The sequence below is a fragment of the Hyaena hyaena genome, unplaced genomic scaffold, assembly GCF_003009895.1.
Source record: "Hyaena hyaena isolate Hyena2069 unplaced genomic scaffold, ASM300989v1 scaffold_781, whole genome shotgun sequence".
NCBI lineage: Eukaryota > Metazoa > Chordata > Mammalia > Carnivora > Hyaenidae > Hyaena > Hyaena hyaena.
This window is the reverse complement of record NW_024081414.1, coordinates 258488-276341: the sequence shown is the minus strand read 5'-3', so window position 1 is coordinate 276341 and position 17854 is coordinate 258488. Positions and strand designations below refer to the sequence as shown.

General features: G+C 52.2%; 1 protein-coding gene across 2 annotated transcripts in view; it reads left to right on the top strand.

Annotated features, from left to right (window-relative positions):
* XYLT1 (xylosyltransferase 1) overlaps window positions 1-16077 on the top strand; it is a 302097-nt gene extending 286020 nt beyond the window's left edge. For both annotated transcript variants that reach the window (XM_039218878.1, XM_039218879.1), the window contains 3 exons: window positions 3857-4052; window positions 9562-9895; window positions 15367-16077. In XM_039218878.1, coding sequence (XP_039074809.1) covers window positions 3857-4052; window positions 9562-9895; window positions 15367-15689 — 853 coding nt within the window. In that variant the 3' untranslated portion in view covers window positions 15690-16077. The remainder of the gene's footprint in view (window positions 1-3856; window positions 4053-9561; window positions 9896-15366) is intronic.
* Window positions 16078-17854: the final 1777 nt, after the last annotated feature.

Sequence of the window (17854 nt, the reverse complement as noted above, 5' to 3'; positions counted from 1 at the left end):
TGGCTTCTATCTCATTTTTTATTATAATAGAACCATTGTGCCTTGCTGTGGGCAAAGCAGATATATTTATGGATGTGCGCCTGCAAATAAATCAGGACAAAGGACCCTTATCCCAAAAGGCAACAGAGAATGAATTCCTGCCTGTGGGGTGTCTGGGGAAATAGCAAGTGAAACCTTGTTTCAGAGTCTCGTTTCCTCTGGGCATTTAATGCAAATTGTCCTTTCAGTCTATAGCATAACCTTTCATAAAAGTAATGTTTATTGATTTTTTTTTCTCATTATAAAATGACACATGTTCATCGCAGAAATTTTTGAAATGGCAAATTGAGAGAACAAAAAAATAAATAAATAAAGTTTCCTTTTGAGCCACCCTCCAGAGATAAAGATGTCAGTATTTTAATACAGGTGCTCAAATCTAAATGCTCCCCAGGGCCAGACAGATAGCAGGTGGCAGTCAGCGCCAGCCCCCGCGGGGTGGGCTGACCATGCCAGTCTGGAGCACCCGTGGGCCCTGTCACTGAATGCCAGCACATTCTTGCCCTCTGGGAATTGTAGACTTGAAGTTGCCACCCAGTGTCCTGATATTTCAAGAAAAATTAGAAATCCAGATTTTTGAGGGAGTCTAATTTTTTTCAATGCCCACCTTGTTTAAATAAGAAAAACACCTTTGGGCCACATGGGATGCTTCTGTGGCACCCTCTGGGTTGTATCGCGTATCTTGCATATTGTGTTGCACCTAATTAAAACTACTTCTCTTAGTTTTTTTAATGTGTATTTACTTTTGAGAGAGACAGAGTGTGAACAGGGGAGGAGCAGAGAGAGAGAGGGAGACACAGAATCCGAAGCAGGTTTCAGGCTCTGAGGTGTCAGCACAGAGCCCGACGCAGGGCTTGAACTTGCAAACCGTGATATCATGCCTGAGCCAGAGTCAGACACTTACCGACCGAGCCACCCTGGCGCCCCTTGTCTTAGTTTTGATTGCTTAAATGCCATATACAGTCAAGAGGAGGTGTCACAGGACTTTGTTTTCAGTCCTGGGTCACATGTACCCTAGAGGCACCTGAGAAGCAAAAGGTTCAAAAGAAAATCCTTCTAGAATTTTCACTCAGTCAACATGCAACAACATGACACATCTCCCATGTGTCAGGCTATGTTAGGCATGGTGCACTCAGCTGTGACCCAGACAGACCAGGCCCCTGAGCTCAAAGCTTTCCCATTCTAGTGTAAAGACCGTACTTCAAATCTAACAAAGGACCAGTAAGAGTGAATAAAGGCTCTGCTGAGGATGAAGGAAAAGCCACATGGTAGCAATGAGTTGGTGACCTAAGATTCATTGGACAAGCAAGACCTCTCTGAGGTGCTGACATTTGTGCAGAATGGGAATACAGAGCCAGACATGCAACATAACAGGAGGAGAGCACCCCCAGGAAAAAGTTTATCCTGTGCAAAGGCCCTCAGGTAAAAACGAGCTTAGCATGTTCAAGAATCCAAAATAAAGAATCCATGTGGCTAGAAGGTGGGGGGTGGGGCAAAGGAAAACAAAATGAGGCTAGAAGCAGAGGCAGGACCGTATAGGCCATGTGAGGAGGCCGGATTTTCTCACAGGCATCAAGCAAACCGCCTGTGGTATCTAAGCAATAGACAGTGGATATGGCTACTAAAAGTCGGTTACACTGGACAAAGTAGGAAAGAACAAGCAAGGAAGCTCCTGGAAAGGGTCAAGTAAGGCAGAATGGTAGCTTGGATTACAATGCCAGCTGTGCACAAGAAGAGAGGATGGATTCAGGTGGGAACAGCAGGACTTCTTGACAGAAGGTGGGGGCGGCAAGCAGGCAGACTGACTCCTGGGTCTCTAGGTGCTTGACCATGGCCATTTACTTGACCTCTTAGCAGCCCCCAGTACCACTGACCACTCCCTTCTGGAACCACTTTTATCTCTCGACCCCCAGGACAAGCTCTCCTACTTTCCATCCACCCTCACTGACCCCACCCATCTGACAGAACAAACACAGAGTATCTATCACAATGATGCCGCGTAACAAACAGGTCCCAAAGCAGTGTTTTGAACTGATCAGCACTGACACGGCGCTCAAGTTTGTGGGTCAGCTGGGCGGTTCTCCCGGTCAGAGCCGGTGTCTCTCCCACACCTACAGCCAGCTGCAGCTCGGGCGTGGGACTCTGTTGCTCGCAGGCGAGAGTTGTCATCAGATTTAGGATGGTTTCAGCTGGGACGATGGGGATGGCCCTGCTCTTGCTCTGTGTGCCTCATGCCCTGGCAAGTGAGCTCAGGCGTGCTCTCAGGGTAGTCACAAAAGAGCAAGAACAGCAAGTAGAAATGCGCGAGACTTCTGAGGCTCTGGCCCAGAACTGGTATGGCACCCCTTCTACCACACCCCACTGGCCAAAGCATGTTCAAGACGGAGAACTGGACTGGCTCACTGGTGCGGGGAGACACACAGAGTCAAATGGAAAAGGACGTGGAGATGGGCGGGGTGAAGGGCTGGGGACATCAATGCAGGCTGGCACAAGACCCCTCCACAACCCTGTGCCCTCCACAGTGGCCACCGGCCACAGGCGAGCAGTCACATTTAAATTAACTAAAACTCGGACTTCAGCTCCTTAGTCACACTAGCCTCGTTTCTCGTGCTCAGGAGTCACAGGTGGCTGGCTGCTACTGTATTGGACAGCAGAGGTGAGAAGCATTCCCGTCATGGCGGAAAGTTCTGCAACGTGGTGGGGGGGTGGGGGGGCGTGGCTCCCAGCATCCAGACCCAAGGTTTGCATCAGCCTGAGATGCCCGACTGGTAATCCCAAGACAGTGCAGGCTTTTTTTTCTCAGAGCCCCTGCAGCATCCCAGTAACAAGACAGGACTTTGGGAGATGCCTAAACACAGGAAGGCAGCTTCCCTGACCATTATAATTGGACATCAAGACCTAAACTCGTGCTTTCTTCCCCCAGAGGGAAGGAAGGCCAAGGCGGGGGCAATGATTTGTGGAATGCTGTTCCGAGAGGCCAGCGCACCTCCTGAGTGCTATGCAGTGTACACATCGCAGTAGCTGACAGCTTTTATTTCACGCATAAGGACAAAGAGCTGAACTGTCCACAACTCTCCTTTCTCTGCACCCCTCTCCCCGACTCCTCGGGATACCTCTGCTTAAATTCCCTACCCCTTTCAGCTGGCAAGACTTTGAGTATCAAAGGCATGTGTCTTAAGGCACTCCCTATTCATGAGCATGTACGTATCTCAGATCGGCAACCATTTTTAGGGATAATACCCAGTGCTATTGGAGAAGAACAGTGGGAGAGTAAATCAGCACAACCTTTCTGATAAAGTGGAACAGCACACATAAAGAGACTGTTGGAGATGAGAGAGAGAGATGCCCCCCCCCCCAAAAAAAACTGCGTGGGATAATGCTTGGGTGATACTATGAAGCAAAAGCAGGATATAAGCAGAATGTATGTTATGACCCCGAGTATGTCAGATTTATGCAAATATATGCATAGAAAATGAGGCTGAAGGGAAATACATCAGTATGGCACCGCCGGCACACCGTTGTCACTTCCTGGCACCGAGCAGCAGAAGGTCAATAAATCCTCTATGGGAAGAAGCATCAAACGTAATAATGTTTATTTTCTTTATTGTGCTTTTGTACAGTCAGCATCTTTTACATTTATAATCAGCCAAGCAGCCGTTTATGGTTATTGGGACCCGAGATACACAGGGAGCAGCTTTCCGGATGGTGCAAAGAGCCGTGGTCTGCCCTGTGTAAAACGGGGCCTGTTTTTGGAACGGCACCGGCATATGCGCGGCTCACCTACCGCGTGAGCCGGTGCAAGAGTGTGTATGTGTTACAGGTACTACCCAATGGGCCACCCAGCCTCCGTCCACCTCTACTTCCTTGCTGACCGCTTCCAGGGCTTTCTGATCAAGCATCACGCGACCAATCTGGCCGTGAGCAAACTCGAGACCCTGGAGACGTGGGTGATGCCAAAGAAAGTCTTCAAGATTGCAAGTCCACCCAGTGACTTCAGGAGGCTCCAGTTTTCTGAGGTAAGAGTCCAGACACTGTCACGCTTCGTTGTCTTGCATGGGCCCCCTGCGGGGTTCTGTTTCCCAGTCTGGCACTTGTGGATGGAGGTGGAAGAGAAGGGGACTTGGAGAGCCCAGAAGATAGCTCACGCTGTACCCAGAGAAGGTCTTCCAGCCCCGAGCACTGGAGCTGGCCTCCTAAACAGGGAAGGAGGAGAGGGACAGAGCGGCCAGTATCAGCAGACCAAACGGACCTGAAACCTTGGTCTGCGTTTTTCTTTTACAGTACAGTCTATACTCCTCTTAATTTTTCATCCTACCCGGTGACGCCGCTTAAACCTATATCAGCAATAGGTATTGTAATGAATTGATGGCATTAGTCTCCTTTTACAGACTGGAAAACTGAGGCCGATGGAGGGCCAAGAACTTTCTGGATCACAGCTAGGAAGTGGGTGGTAGAGCTCAAAATTTAGCCCAGGTGTCTCTGGCCGCATCTCTCACACTTAAAGGTCTTTTCATCTCCCTAGTTCCTAACACGGGGCTTGATTCAAATCAGTCAGTGAGTGAACGAGTGGCTGGCTGGCTACACACGTGATGGACACCTGGGTAGACGGATGGATGGGCAGGTGGGCCACTGGAGAGACAGACAGATGTGTGGGTACATGGATCCATGGGATGCAGTTTTAGTTTTTGTTTGCCCAGCACCACCCCTCTAACATCAGCCATACCCGCAGGCCCGGTCTGGCCCCCGTGTCTCCAGCCTCCTCAGGCATCACTCTCCTCTGCTTGCCCTTCTGCCTGCCTAGAATACTTGCCCCCAGGTTTTCACGGGGTAGCTTTTTTTATTTTTTATTTATTTTTTTGTCATTGTGATCTGCATCCCAATGGTGAACCATCAGAGAAGCCGTCCCTCCCTCCCTCCTCCGTAGGCCACAAGAGTAAATTCTCCACTTGACACGTACCTATTTTATTGTTTCCTTTTCTTAGCACTTAGCATTTAAAATCATCTTGTTGGTTTCTCTGATCACTTGCTGATTGTCCTCAAGAAAGCTGGGACTGTGCTCCCTGCATCCAGCATTGGTAGGTGCTAAATATGATGTCTTAATGAAGGAGGGCATGCACTTGGGTAGGGGATGCCTGAGGAAAGGAAGCACGACCCAGTGTGGTGAGGGTCGCCCACGCAAAACTCCAGCACCTGATTTCTGCCTTCCGCCTGTCAGCAAGGAGCCGGAGAATGTGACTCACCCCTGGAGTTGAGCGGTCCCAGTGAGCCGGGCTGCTGGGTTAGCGATGGAGAGTCTGGTTTTAGAATACGGAGTAGCTTGAAGGGCTGGGAGTGGGCGGGAGTGGGCGGGAAGGAACCCACCTGCTTACATTGTCCCTGCCTGTCCCCTGCTGGCAGCCGGTGGCCCACCCTGCCGAGCTGTGCCCTACTGCGTGGGGTTTTGTGTTAAGCCGCCATTTTCAATTAAGGATCCAAATGGATTGGCTGGCTTCAAGCTGCCGTGGAAGCCGACTCCATAAATTACGGGCGTCAGGGGGCAATTAGACACTGCCCCAGTTGGATTCTGCGCTGGGGGCCCTGGCGGCCAATTGAAGACATTAACGTCCCATTAACGAGATGGATGCCTGGTGGCCGGGCTCTCCCTGTTTATCAGCCTGCCTGTGAGTAACTGGGCACTTCTGGCAGTGACAGATGAGGTTGGCCACTCAGTGGCTAGTGATTGGTGAGAGTTTCTACCCTAGGGCTGGTAACCTTGATGTGAGAACCACCATGACCTCTGGCAGAGTGCCAGCGTGTGAGGCCGGGGACCCGCATTTTGTATTGAATTTTTTCCTGAAGTCCTAATAATTTTTAAGGCAAACAGTATAAAACTGGACAAGAAGAAAGGGGAGAACAGTAAGGAAGCCCCCTCGCAGCGGCACAGCCCCAGGGCTCTGAGCAGGGCCTGGCTCAGAGCAGGGGACCGTTGCTGGCGGGCAGCCAGAGTGATGTCTCCATCCATGGTAGTGCCGTGCGGTGGCCAGCAGAAAAGAGGCTCATTCCTTTAGCGGTCACCACGTGGACAGTGTACTAGGTGCAGAGAGCCCGTGGGGAACTAGACAGTCCAGGTTCTTGTTGTCATGGAATTGCAGTTGGGTGGGTAAGTGAGCCTATGAGTGAGCAAATAAATGAAGAAAAACATTTCAGCTAAAGAACATAAAACTTCATTCATGTCCTTGCGGAGGACTGAGAGGCCGACGGGGACCACTTTCAATGGGATGGTTCATGCGGGAAAGCTTCTCTAAGGAGATTACTGCAGAGCAGAATACTATAGAAAAGAACCATCCATTGGGAGACATGGAGCATTCCAAGCAGAGAGAAGAGCATGTGTGTGCAAAGGCCCTGAGGCTCCAGGAAGGAGCTTGGTACACATAAGGAGCAGCAAGGCCAGTGTGACCAGAGCAGAGGGAGAGGGAGAGGGGTGGAAGGGAGGTTTCAGAAGGAATGGGGCAGATCATCAGGGGGCTTGAAGGCCCTGGAAGGAAGGCTCAGATTGTATTTTAAATGCAGCGAGAAGTCTTTAGTGGGTTTGAAGTTGGGGAGCCATATGTTGAACTTGATCATGCACTTAAATTTGCGTAGTGATCACTGTGTGGTGTTTGTGGGCCTGCACAGTGAGTCTGTGGGAAGACCTTGAAGCACCAGGGGTAGTGATGGCAGTGGGGCTCCATCTCAGGCAGCCCCAGCCCCGCTCGTTCTTGGGGACGGCGGCCAGCCTTCCGCTCACTCTTCTAGGACTGGATATGGGACCCAGCTTCTCCGCTGACAGCTGCTCTCCAGATCTTCATCTGGGCGGTCTTGGTTTTAGCAAGACTTGAGAGAACTCATGCCCCCTTTCTTTGGGGAATCCAAGGATGCCAGCGTGGAGTGTCCCCACACTGCCCTAAATGGTCACAAACCCCTTCCTTAAGTAGGACCCCAACAATTTGGTGACCACTCATCCATTTGTTAGTGTCTGTGGGAAAGCCAGCATGTACGGGGCCGGGCGTGCAGAGACAGCCACGTGTGTGGCCCCTACTTATTCATGACGTGGACAGAGGATGGATGGGTGAGGGGGAAAGACAGACAGCACCACCATGTGCTCAGCACTGCTTTAGGCACCAGAGATCCAGCCCCTCTCCTCATGGAGTGGACAGTCTGGAGCTAAGGAAAGAGACGCAGTTTTAAAAGTTGTAAAATAAAACAAAAACTGAGATGGGCAAACACTTAGAGGAGCACCGTGGGGCACTGGGTGGTCTGCTGGTGAAGCATCGGACTTTGCTCAGGTCACGATCTCATGGCTCAGGAGTTAGAGCCCCACATTGGGCTCTCTGCCGTCCGCACAGAGCCCGCTTCAGCCCCTCTGTCCCCCCTCTGTCTCTGTCCTTCCCCTTCCTCCGCCCGTGCTTGTTCGCTCTATCAAAGTAAACATTTAACAAGAAAACACTGGAGAAGCAGCTGGGTGGTGCGTCCAACTGGGACGGCTTCTGCGTAGAGCTGACGCCTCGGCAGAGCTCTGCGTGAGGAGGGAGAACAGGATGACGTGCGGAAAGGAAGGAAGGGGATTGCAGCCAGAGGGCCAGGAACAAAGGAAAGGTCAGAGATGAGAGACAGCCCTCCTCACAGAGGCGCCGAGGGTCATCCAGGTGTCCTGGAGCAGGGGTGAGTGGCGGGGAGGGCGAGGGGTAGAGATGAAGCCAGATGGAAAGGGGCTCTACCTCACAGGGTGGGGATGAGCCTGGAGGGGAGAATACTGAGGTTGAACGTAGGGAAAGAAGCAGGATTGGGGTTCCTTTAGAAAAAGTCTCAAGACTTGGAGGCTGGCTGGGATCCTGCTCATTCATTTCTTCAGTAAGTGGGATCGGCTTCCTTCTGCTGTGTTCCAGCCACTGAGCCATAGCAGGGCCTCAGGGGAAGTTGCCCCACGGGGCAGCAGAGGGTGCCTCGTCTCCTCAGTCTGGGGGGCCAGCACCCCTGCCGAAGTGCCACAGCAGTCACTCCCTGTGCTGCCCATAGGACAGCTCCTCAGCCTGTCCCTAGGCTCTGGTCTAAAGACGGACCCCGGGAACAGGCTGTGGGAGCGTGTGTCCCTGGTACACAGCAGGCGTCCGGCACATATGTGTCGAGTGAACTTAGGAATGAGTGAGTGAGTGAATGACAGGCAACACAGAAGAGTGGATAAGAACAGACAGCCTCTGGGGTTGGACTTCCTGGGCCCCCGTGTTGGCTCTGCCCCTCACTGACCATGAGTGACCTCAGTGTCCTGAGCCTCAGTTTTCTCTTTGTAAAATGAGGATAATGACGGGGTGTCCTCTTCATGGAGCGGAGAGACTCAAGTCAGTGCGTTGGCGTACTCAGCATTATACTCATCCCAAGGTAAGCTCTCGGTAAGCACGGGCCACAGAGCTGTGCGTCTTAGAGAAAGTATGCAGCACTGCACACGAGCTAGCTTCTCCGGGTGCCGATGTGAAGTCCCGCACCTGTACCCCGACCTGCACACACGCATCCGAGATGCTGGTCATGGAAAGACCACAGAAACAGGCAGGCCTTACAGTGTGCTCATTATCTGCTAGCAACGTACCCACATGCTGTGTCCTCAAAAACACAATTAAACCTCCTGGGGGAGCAGAAGACCCCTCATTTAAGTTGATTTGAAATAGTAACAGGGCTCAGTATCAGGGATCCATGTAGTCCGTTCGTTTCTTTGTGAAGTCAGTCACTCATTGATTAGACAGAGAGTAACCAGACATGGACACCTGTTGTGCGCCAAGCATGGTGCCAGGCGCCGGGAGAGCCCAGGGGGCTCGTGAGAGGACAGTTCACAGGCTCTTCCTGGCGAGCAGCTCAGGAACAAATGGCAGGAGGCAGAAGTGGGGGGGGGAAGCCCAAGAGCAGGCCCCTGGCACGTCAGAGCCACACAGACACCAGCTGGCTGGCAGGAAGGATGGGTGTCACAGCCACCTCCTCCCCTAAGGTCCAGCTCTGAGTGCGTGAGGGAGGCCACAGCTGTCTCTTCCTAGGAAAGCCATGCGAGCTCCTGCCGGCGCTAGGCGAGGCTGAGAGACCCTCCGTTTTCCCAGCTTGTGATCGAGCAGCTCGGAAACCTGAGCTCCATCGTGTTCAGAACATCGTACTAAATGGAGGTGCCTGGTCTAGAAGACAGAGAAGCAGAGTGGAAACCACCCATGCCTGCTGCATGGTGGGGCGTACGTGTCCTCGGGACGGCCTGCCCCAGGCATGGATTTGTTCAGTCATGCTGCGTGTTTACTTTCCTGTATGAGGCATGGGAGGCCCAGGGGTTTAATGAACAGACCACAGACCGGGTCCAAATCTCAAATCTTCTGCTTACTACCACTTGTGCAGTCTTGAGCAGGTGACCTACTGGGAGCTTCCATTTCCTCATCTGTAAAATGGGTATATGGAGCCCAACAAGCAGGATCGTAGACCTCTCTGGGACCCTGTATCCTAAGTCAGGCTCTGTGATTTCAGGACTCTTCTCTGTTTCAGGTCGGCACCGACTGGGATGCCAAGGAGCGGCTCTTTCGCAACTTTGGGGGTCTCCTGGGGCCCATGGATGAGCCGGTGGGCATGCAGAAATGGGGGAAGGGCCCCAATGTCACTGTGACTGTCATCTGGGTGGATCCTGTCAACATCATCGCAGCCACCTACGACATCCTGATTGAATCCACTGCCGAATTCACTCACTACAAGCCCCCTTTGAACTTGCCCCTGCGGCCTGGGGTCTGGACAGTGAAAATCCTTCACCACTGGGTGCCAGTTGCAGAGACCAAATTCCTCGTTGCACCTCTGACCTTCTCAAATAGGCAGCCCATCAAACCAGGTAAGTGCTCCCAGTGTCTCTGCGGGGGGAAATGCCCCATCCTGGGCGTCTCTTGGGTCTTCCCAAGCAGGCTGTGCTGCTCCGATGTGGGGCCTTGGAGACCAGGCTCTCGGCTCTGCATTTTCCCTGCTTTTATGCAAGACAATTTCCTACCTGCACACTGAGATGAGGTCATCTGTGTATCAGGTACCTAATTATTAGATGCTCTCCCACTGGACTCCCAGAAAGTCCTGATCATATTCAAAATAAGATGGGAAATAAACCCAGGCAGATTCTGAGTTCCAGCAAATCTTACTCACTTTTAAAAATAGTAATTAAAATAGGAAATTCTTTTCATCAAAAGTATGATATACTAGATGAAAAGACACTACATCTAGTAAAAAAAATTTGCTACACATAAGAAAAAAAAGGTACATTCAGCATATGTAAGGAAGTCCCATAAATCAAACAAGCCAGGGACTAAATCTGGCCCGCTCCCTGTTTTTTAAATAAAGTTTTATTGGGACGGAGCCACAGCCAGTCATTTACATACTGTTTATGGTTTCCTTTGGACTACAATGGCAGCACTGAGTAATTATGACGCAGATTGCATGGCCCACAAATCCAAAAACATTGACTATCTGGCCCTTTAGAGAAAAGGATTGCTGGCCTTTGCTACAAAGGAGAAAGGGGAAAATAAAAGAGGACAGGGCATAAATGGCCCACATGCATACACACAGGTGCTCAGCCTCATGAATAATGAGAGCAATGCAAATTAAAGGCAGAAAGAGATCCCACTTCATGCCACTGTGTTGGGAAATGTTCGAAGGCTGGACAGTATCATGGCAGAGGGCTGGAGGATAATGGCCGCCCATGTAGTGCTGTGCTGGGGTGGGGGGGAGGGCACAGTGATAAAACGGGTTTAGAAAATGGCATAGCATCTCCTGTTATAGCTGAACACACACCACCTACTGCCCAGAAGTCCCAGACCAAGGTGTATGCCCTCCAGACATAGAAGTAGAGCCCAACTGTTCGTAATGGCAGCAAACCGGAAGCAGTCCAGGTGCCCACATTCAGGCGTATGAACCCGTGGGGTCTGTTCAGACAGCGGAACTCCACTCTGTGCATTGATCTGGATCAGTCTCTACAACAGCATGTTAAGGAGGAAATACCACAGAAGAGTCATAATTAGAGTGCATACATTTCAAGTTCAAAAGCAAGCCAAGCCACAACTACTTTATTTCAGGATTCTCTGTCCCTTAAAAGCTGTGAGAAAATGAGTCGTTAATATGAATCGTGATGGTGGTTCCCGCTGAGCACAGAGAGGGATGTCAGACTCTTAACATGCCCGTCTTTTTCTGTTCTTATCCAGAGTTACTTTTATTTTTCTGTTCTTCCTCCTCCTCCTTTGATCACTGGGAACATCTTCCTCTCCACTGAGCCCTTCCGTGTGGAGTAACCACTGCCAACACTTCAGTGTTCATCCTTCTAGAGGTTTCTCAAGGCTTCTAAAGCACAAACACAAAATAAGTCACAAACACACTGCTGGTTTTCGAAACTGGAGTAATACACTCTGTAATGAAACTGGCTCTTTGGACTTTGAGTCACGGAATATAAAGCTACCAGCTGCCTTGCACTCCACTGGAAGGACCCACAATCCGTCTTTTCCCCCATGGGTGGACACACACTTTGTGGTGGTGGTGCTGGTGCTGGTGGTGGTAGTGGTGGTACAGATAACGCTGCAAAGACTCTTGAATCTATTGTCTGTGCCCATGCAGATACATCCATGAAATAGATTCTTAGAAATAGAATTTCTGGGTCTCAGTATTTGAAATTGTTGGTCTACATCTAACAGATCAGAAACCCAGAAGCCAAACACACACAACAGCCTATTAGCTAAACTCAGAGTTCTGGGCCAGGTGCCATTTAGCCAGTGACACAAGGAGAGGGGGACAGACATGGGGAGGGGGGTGCCTAGAATCCTAACCAAGGGGGTGTAGAAGTGAACTCTGTTGGCCTCTACTAAGTTTCTGTGCTGAGGAAGCAGAAAGACAGAGACCTCATGTTTTCTGGAGAAGGAAATCCGATCCCTCCAGCTCCCCTGGGAAGCAGGCAACAGGCCCATCCAGAAGGAGCTGGGCCAGAGCCCACCCACTTAGGGCCCTCAAGGGCCCTCTTAATCAGGTTCACATCTCTAGCATCGCAGAGAGTTCCCAAAGTGAGACGCAGAAGAGAGGGATAAAAATAGCCTTCTCTTTGCTCCAGATACACCTGCCAGATGCAAAAATGGAGCGGTCCTGAGTCTACCTCCTCACCTCAGTAAAATAGCCTGGGGCCATTCCCTAGGTTCTGATTGTTCCAGTTTTTTCCTCCTCAGAGTTTCTGAGGATGGCAAGGCTCTTCCTAGCCCTGCCCAGGATGACCCAGGGGTCATTTTATCCCAGTGGAAGCAGCCCCCACACACACACACCCCATCATAATTGTGTCTGTTAATGATGTTCCAGTGACAGGGAACACCAAGTTGGGAGGGAGCAAAGCAGTTTGTAAAATGATTCATCAAGACTAATTTGCTATTGAAGCGTCCCTGGTAATCTCAAGAAATCTGATGAGGTGGAATTGAGGAAAATTTAATTATAGAGGCGAGCATCATGGGCGGATGCTGTAACAGCATTTCCCCACATTAACCTCGTTTTTCATAAGGGTTTTTTGCATCACCCACAAAATTGGGTTCCTAGCGTTCAGATGTCTGTTGGCTGCTCTTTTCACTTGGCATGCCCTGCCTGCCCTTTAACAGCTCAGGGATCTCCCTGCCACCGGCTCTGCAGATGTGGAGGCACGGAGGGGCTCCAGCGGACAGATCAGGACCCGCTAGAGAGAGAACAGGCTTTGTTCTCAGGCGGACGGCCCAGGAGCTACCAGCCCCCCTCGGATGTTCACAGAGCATATGAACTTGTACCTGAGCCTCTTGCCAGCCCTGGGGGTCTGGTGCAGGGATGAGAATCCAGTTTACAGATGGGGACACCCAGTCTTTGAAAGATTGGCTTCCAGATGAAAATACAATTTAAAAATTTAAAAACCAGTCTTAGAGCTTCCGGTGAGTTGGATGCGCTGCAAACGGAGTATCATGACGACAGGCTTTGGAAGCAGCCAGTGCTGGATTGAACCCCAGATCCTGGGTCCCCATCTGTAAAATGAGGATCAAAACACCCGTCCTGTGGTTGTGTGAGTGTCAGAGGATTGTGTCCTAGTAACACTAACTAGTTATCCTAAACTCCACGCACTTAGTATCTGCCTTGTATGTTCACGTGTGCACCTGCTTTTGTCTCGTTTTCTTTTTCTAAGTCCAGTGTAATTAACATGTGGTATTATATAGTTCCAGGTGCACAGTGTAGTGATTCAGCGAATCTATACCCAGTGCTCATCTCGATACGTGAACTCTCAATCCTCATCGCCTAGTCTTCTAACCCCCCACCCACCTCACCTCTGGTAACCACCAGTATGTTCGGTCTGGTTTTTTTTGTTGTTGTTGCTCTTTTTTCTTTTTTGTCTCTTAAATTCCACATATGAGGGAAATCGTATGGTATTTATCTTTCCCTGACTTATTTCACCTAGCATTAGATCCTCTAGTCCATCCTCGTTGTTGCCAAGGGCAAGATTTCATTCTTCCTTGTGACTAATATTCCACTGTGTATATACCACTGTACCTGCCGTGGCTTCTTTATCCGTTCACCTGTGAATGGATGCTTGGACTGCTTCCAGAATGGGGCTATTGTAAATAACACTGCAGTAAACACAGGGGTGCATGTATGTTTTCAAATGAGGGCTTTCATATTCTTTGGGTAAATACCTGCTAGTGTGATTGCTGGACTGGAGGATAGCTCGATTTTTAACTTTTTGAGGAGCCTCCACACTGTTAGCCCCAGTGGCCGCACCAGCTCACGTGCCCACCAGTAGTGCCTGAGGCTTCCGTTTCCTCCACATCCCGGTCACCGCTGGTGTTTTCTACTAGCCATTCTGACAGGTGGGAGGTGACACCTCATTGCGGTTTTAATTCGCGTTTCTCCCAGGATGAGTGTCATTGAACCTCTTTTCCTGTGTCCGTTGGCTGTCTTCTGCCCATTTCTAACTGGATTATTGGAGGAATTTTTGGTGTTGAGTTGTAGAAGTTCTTTATGTATTCTGGATGCTAATACCAGGTGCCATCTGAAGCACTAAACAGAAATCAACACTTTTAGTCATCACAAAAGGTACTAAGTACGTGACCTATTTTAATGTCCAGGAAACCAGGTACCCAGTGTTGCTATCAGAATCTGCACGCCAGGCGTGTGGGCCACGGGGCTTCAGACCCAGGCATCCTGACTGTTACGCACACTCTGGTGTTCGGTGAAGCGGGGCTGTTTGGAGAGCCAGAGAGCGTCAGCCCTCTGTTCAAACCTCCGCTCCGAGTCTCCTTACCTCTGTGATTTGCAGAAAGGCATTTAATGAGGCTTTCTGCTCCATGTTGCCACTGCTCAGAATTCTCTTTCCCACCATCTGCATGTGGCTGCTGCTTTCTCCTTAACCAGCACTGCAGTCAGATGTCACCTCAGAGCGGTCTCCCTTGCCCACCTCATCCAAACTAAACACCTTGTCCCTCTCTCAGCCCTGGGGCAGCAGGCTTCGACTGTAAAGGGCTGGACAGTAAATACATTCAGCTTGGCGGGCCGCACGCGGTCTCTGTCTCTCCTCAGCTGTGGTAGTAGCACAGAATTAGCCACAGACAGACATTCACAGAGGCATGGTGTGTTCTCCTGAAACTTTATTTACAGTCATACATGGGGGGCCAGGTTGCGCCCACGCTTGCCAACCCCTCGCTCTGCAATCACACCCAGTTTAGTCCCATTTTGGTGCTTCTTACTGACTAAAATGACTTTATTTATTTAGTATCAGTGTCCCTCTGCTGCGTCGCAATCTTGACTATCTGATTCATTCTACCACCAGGACTGGAGCTGGGCACTTGATCTTTTTCTGTTAATGTTTGAGAGTGTGTGTGTGTGTGTGTGTCTGTGCAGGTACAAGCATGTGTGCACGCACAAGTCATGGAGAAGCAGAGAGAGGAAGAGAGTCCCAAGCAGGCTTCACGCTGTCATCACAGAGCCTGAGGTGGGACTCGATCTCACCAACTGGGAGATCATGAACAGAGCTGAAACCAAGAGTCAGTCGCTCAACTGAGCCACCCAGAGGCCCCAGCACTTAATAGATCTTTATGACATGAATGAATGCCTTGCGCATAGTGGGTGCTTTAAATGCATTGCATGACTGTGTGGACTAACGTGATCAGACGAGAGGACCGTGCCCTACACCAAGCAGGCTCGTGGCTGGTGCAGGTCGGGTTCCTCATCTATGTGGAGGGGGCTGGTGAGAACCTTCATGAGCTTGCCCCGTGCCGCGCAGGGCACCCTGCAGGCCCCCACTCTGTGACCCACTGACCACCCCATCCCTTTGGCTTCCAGAGGCGGCCCTGAAGCTGCACAGCGGGCCCCTGCGCAACGCCTACATGGAGCAGAGCTTCCAGAGCCTGAACCCCGTCCTCAGTCTGCCCATCAGCCCTGCCCAGGTGGAGCAGGCGCGGAGGAACGCGGCCGCGACCGGCGCAGGCCTGGAGCGCTGGCTGGACTCGCTGGTAGGTGGGATGTGGGCCGCGGTGGACGTCTGCGCCGCGGGCCCCACGGCCTGCCCTGTCATGCAGACCTGCAGTCACACGGCCTGGAGCTCCTTCAGCCCTGACCCCAAGTCCGAGCTGGGCGCGGTCAAACCCGACGGCCGGCTCAGGTAGCACTGGGCACGCGTGAGCCACAGCAGATCTCAAAGGGAAAGCAGCCAGAGAGCCGGCGGCGCCTGGACCCTGGCCTCCCACCCCCCAAGGGGGGTGTCTTTCGTGCGAGGGGCTCTCCTGGCTACAGAATGATGGAGAAGGCAGGTGTGGCGACAACCTGCACTGGGCAAGCTGGGGGCGAGGACTGCTTGGTGCCCGCCCCACGGCGGTCTTACCTCTTTGGGTTCATCTTCAAAACCTACAGGCTCCTTGTCGTCCCTTCCGATGGCCCCGTCCCCAGACAAGTGATTCTCAAACTTTTATTTCGAGCAGCAGACTTCTGTTGATGAAGCGCAGTTGGAGGCAGGAAGTGCAAGGTGGGGTTGAAATCCAGGCTGCTCCGGTTGAAGCTGGGAGTGTGAGCTTCTTCTCTAAGCACAGCCCGCCGGCCAGCCGCGCCTCCTAAGGTACCTCCCCCCCCCCAAGGGCTCTCCGAAGGAGGCAGGAAACGCCCTGCCCCGACCGCGGGCTTGATCACCAGTCCCACCGCCGGGCTCACTTTCCTGCTCCTGGGCGGAGAGGGAGGCTGGCTGAGCCCCGCGCCAGCCCTTGTTGGCTGAGTTGTCCTCCTCAGGCCCTAGGAGAGCACGAGAGCCCGTTGACAGAACATGGCTGAGGTTCCCAAACTCCGCTGCCCCTCGTCCGGGCCAGCCTCCCTTCGCACCGCCACACGCGGCGGCAGACCGGGGCTGAGGCTTCTAAGCCACAAGTCCCCCAGGCATGCGTGGGCCAGGAGACCGAGACCCTGACCTCTTGGGTCCAGGTCAGCGGCAACTTTGGGGACCACGGCCATGAACCTCAGAGACTGCTGGGAGCCAACTCCTGAGCTGCACAGCCCAGCAATACCCACCCCTGCCTGAGCCCTTTGGCTCTGAGGTCACCTTTGTGACTCGCCCTCCTCCCCAGCCCCGGCCAACCCTCCCTCCCCGGTGCTGTAGGGAAAGGGAATTTTCCCAGCCAGGAAACAGCATTTCAGATTTGGTGTTTAACTCCATACCCTTCCTCTGTGAGGTGCCGCGTGAAAGCGGGAAGCTTCAGTGTTATTCCAAGTGCTCGAGTTGCCAGAAAGCTGAACTCTGAGCCGCGCAGGGCCCTTGGGGGTCCACAGCGCCCAGCCCGAGGCCCCTTCCTGCCCCCGGCTGCTCTGCTGCAGAGCCCATCCTTGGGTCTCTGTGCAGTGTGGGTATGAAGGTAGCCGAGCCCTCACCCCACCAGGCCGGGTGTCCTGAGGGCCACGGAGGGGCCTGAAGAGGGATACTTTCAGTATTTATTATGTATATGTTTTAGTCCATGACTAATTAGTAGGTGCTGCGTTTGCAGCTTGTCAGTTACGTTCTCATACTAACTGAAGCTGCCTTCCTTCACGAAAGGCCCCCCCTCCGCCTCCCTCTCCTGTCTGCTCTGCGTCCTCCACGTCCTCAGAGGAAAGCAGGGGTGTTGGGACACTAGGAGGAGCCTGTGTACCCCAGCATCTGCTGACTGCAAGTGGGTGCCCCTGGGGACACTGAGCCTTCCTCCTTCTCAGGCAAGATGGGAGCCTGGGCTGGGCCTCCAGTCCTCTGAGCCGCCCCCGTACCCACCGCAGGTGCAGGGAGGGCCAGGGATCTGACCAGCTGACAGAGGGAACCTGGTTCCTTCCAAGCCTGGGAAGGAGGAAGACCCAGCTTAGAAAGGGGGGGGGTGGGGGGACCAAGCTGGGAGGTAGCCACTGTCACCAGGGGCTGCAGGGGCCTGGGAGGGTCTTACTCAGAAAGCCCAGAGCTTAGGCCGGTGTGTGCGCTGGGGCGCACCCACATTCACCCCTATTGCTGGCCTCCACCTAGTCCCCTCCCTGCAAGGAATTTGGGACGCCAGGCAGTCACACCAAGTGTTTCTTTATAACCTGTATTTGGGGTCTGGGAATAAAATAAATAAAAGCCCAGGATGATTAGAGAAAAGGTGGTGATGTCTCAGGAGACACAGTAATAGCTGAACTCTTTTTTAATCTACGAGTGACTTAATCACGAGACCCAGGAAAACTTGGCACAACTGGAAGTGCAGCACTGGCAGCCCTGACCCGGTCCCTGGAGTCACTCACTCATGAGGCTGGGGTGCCCTGTGCGACTTGCCAGCCAGCCCGCCCCATG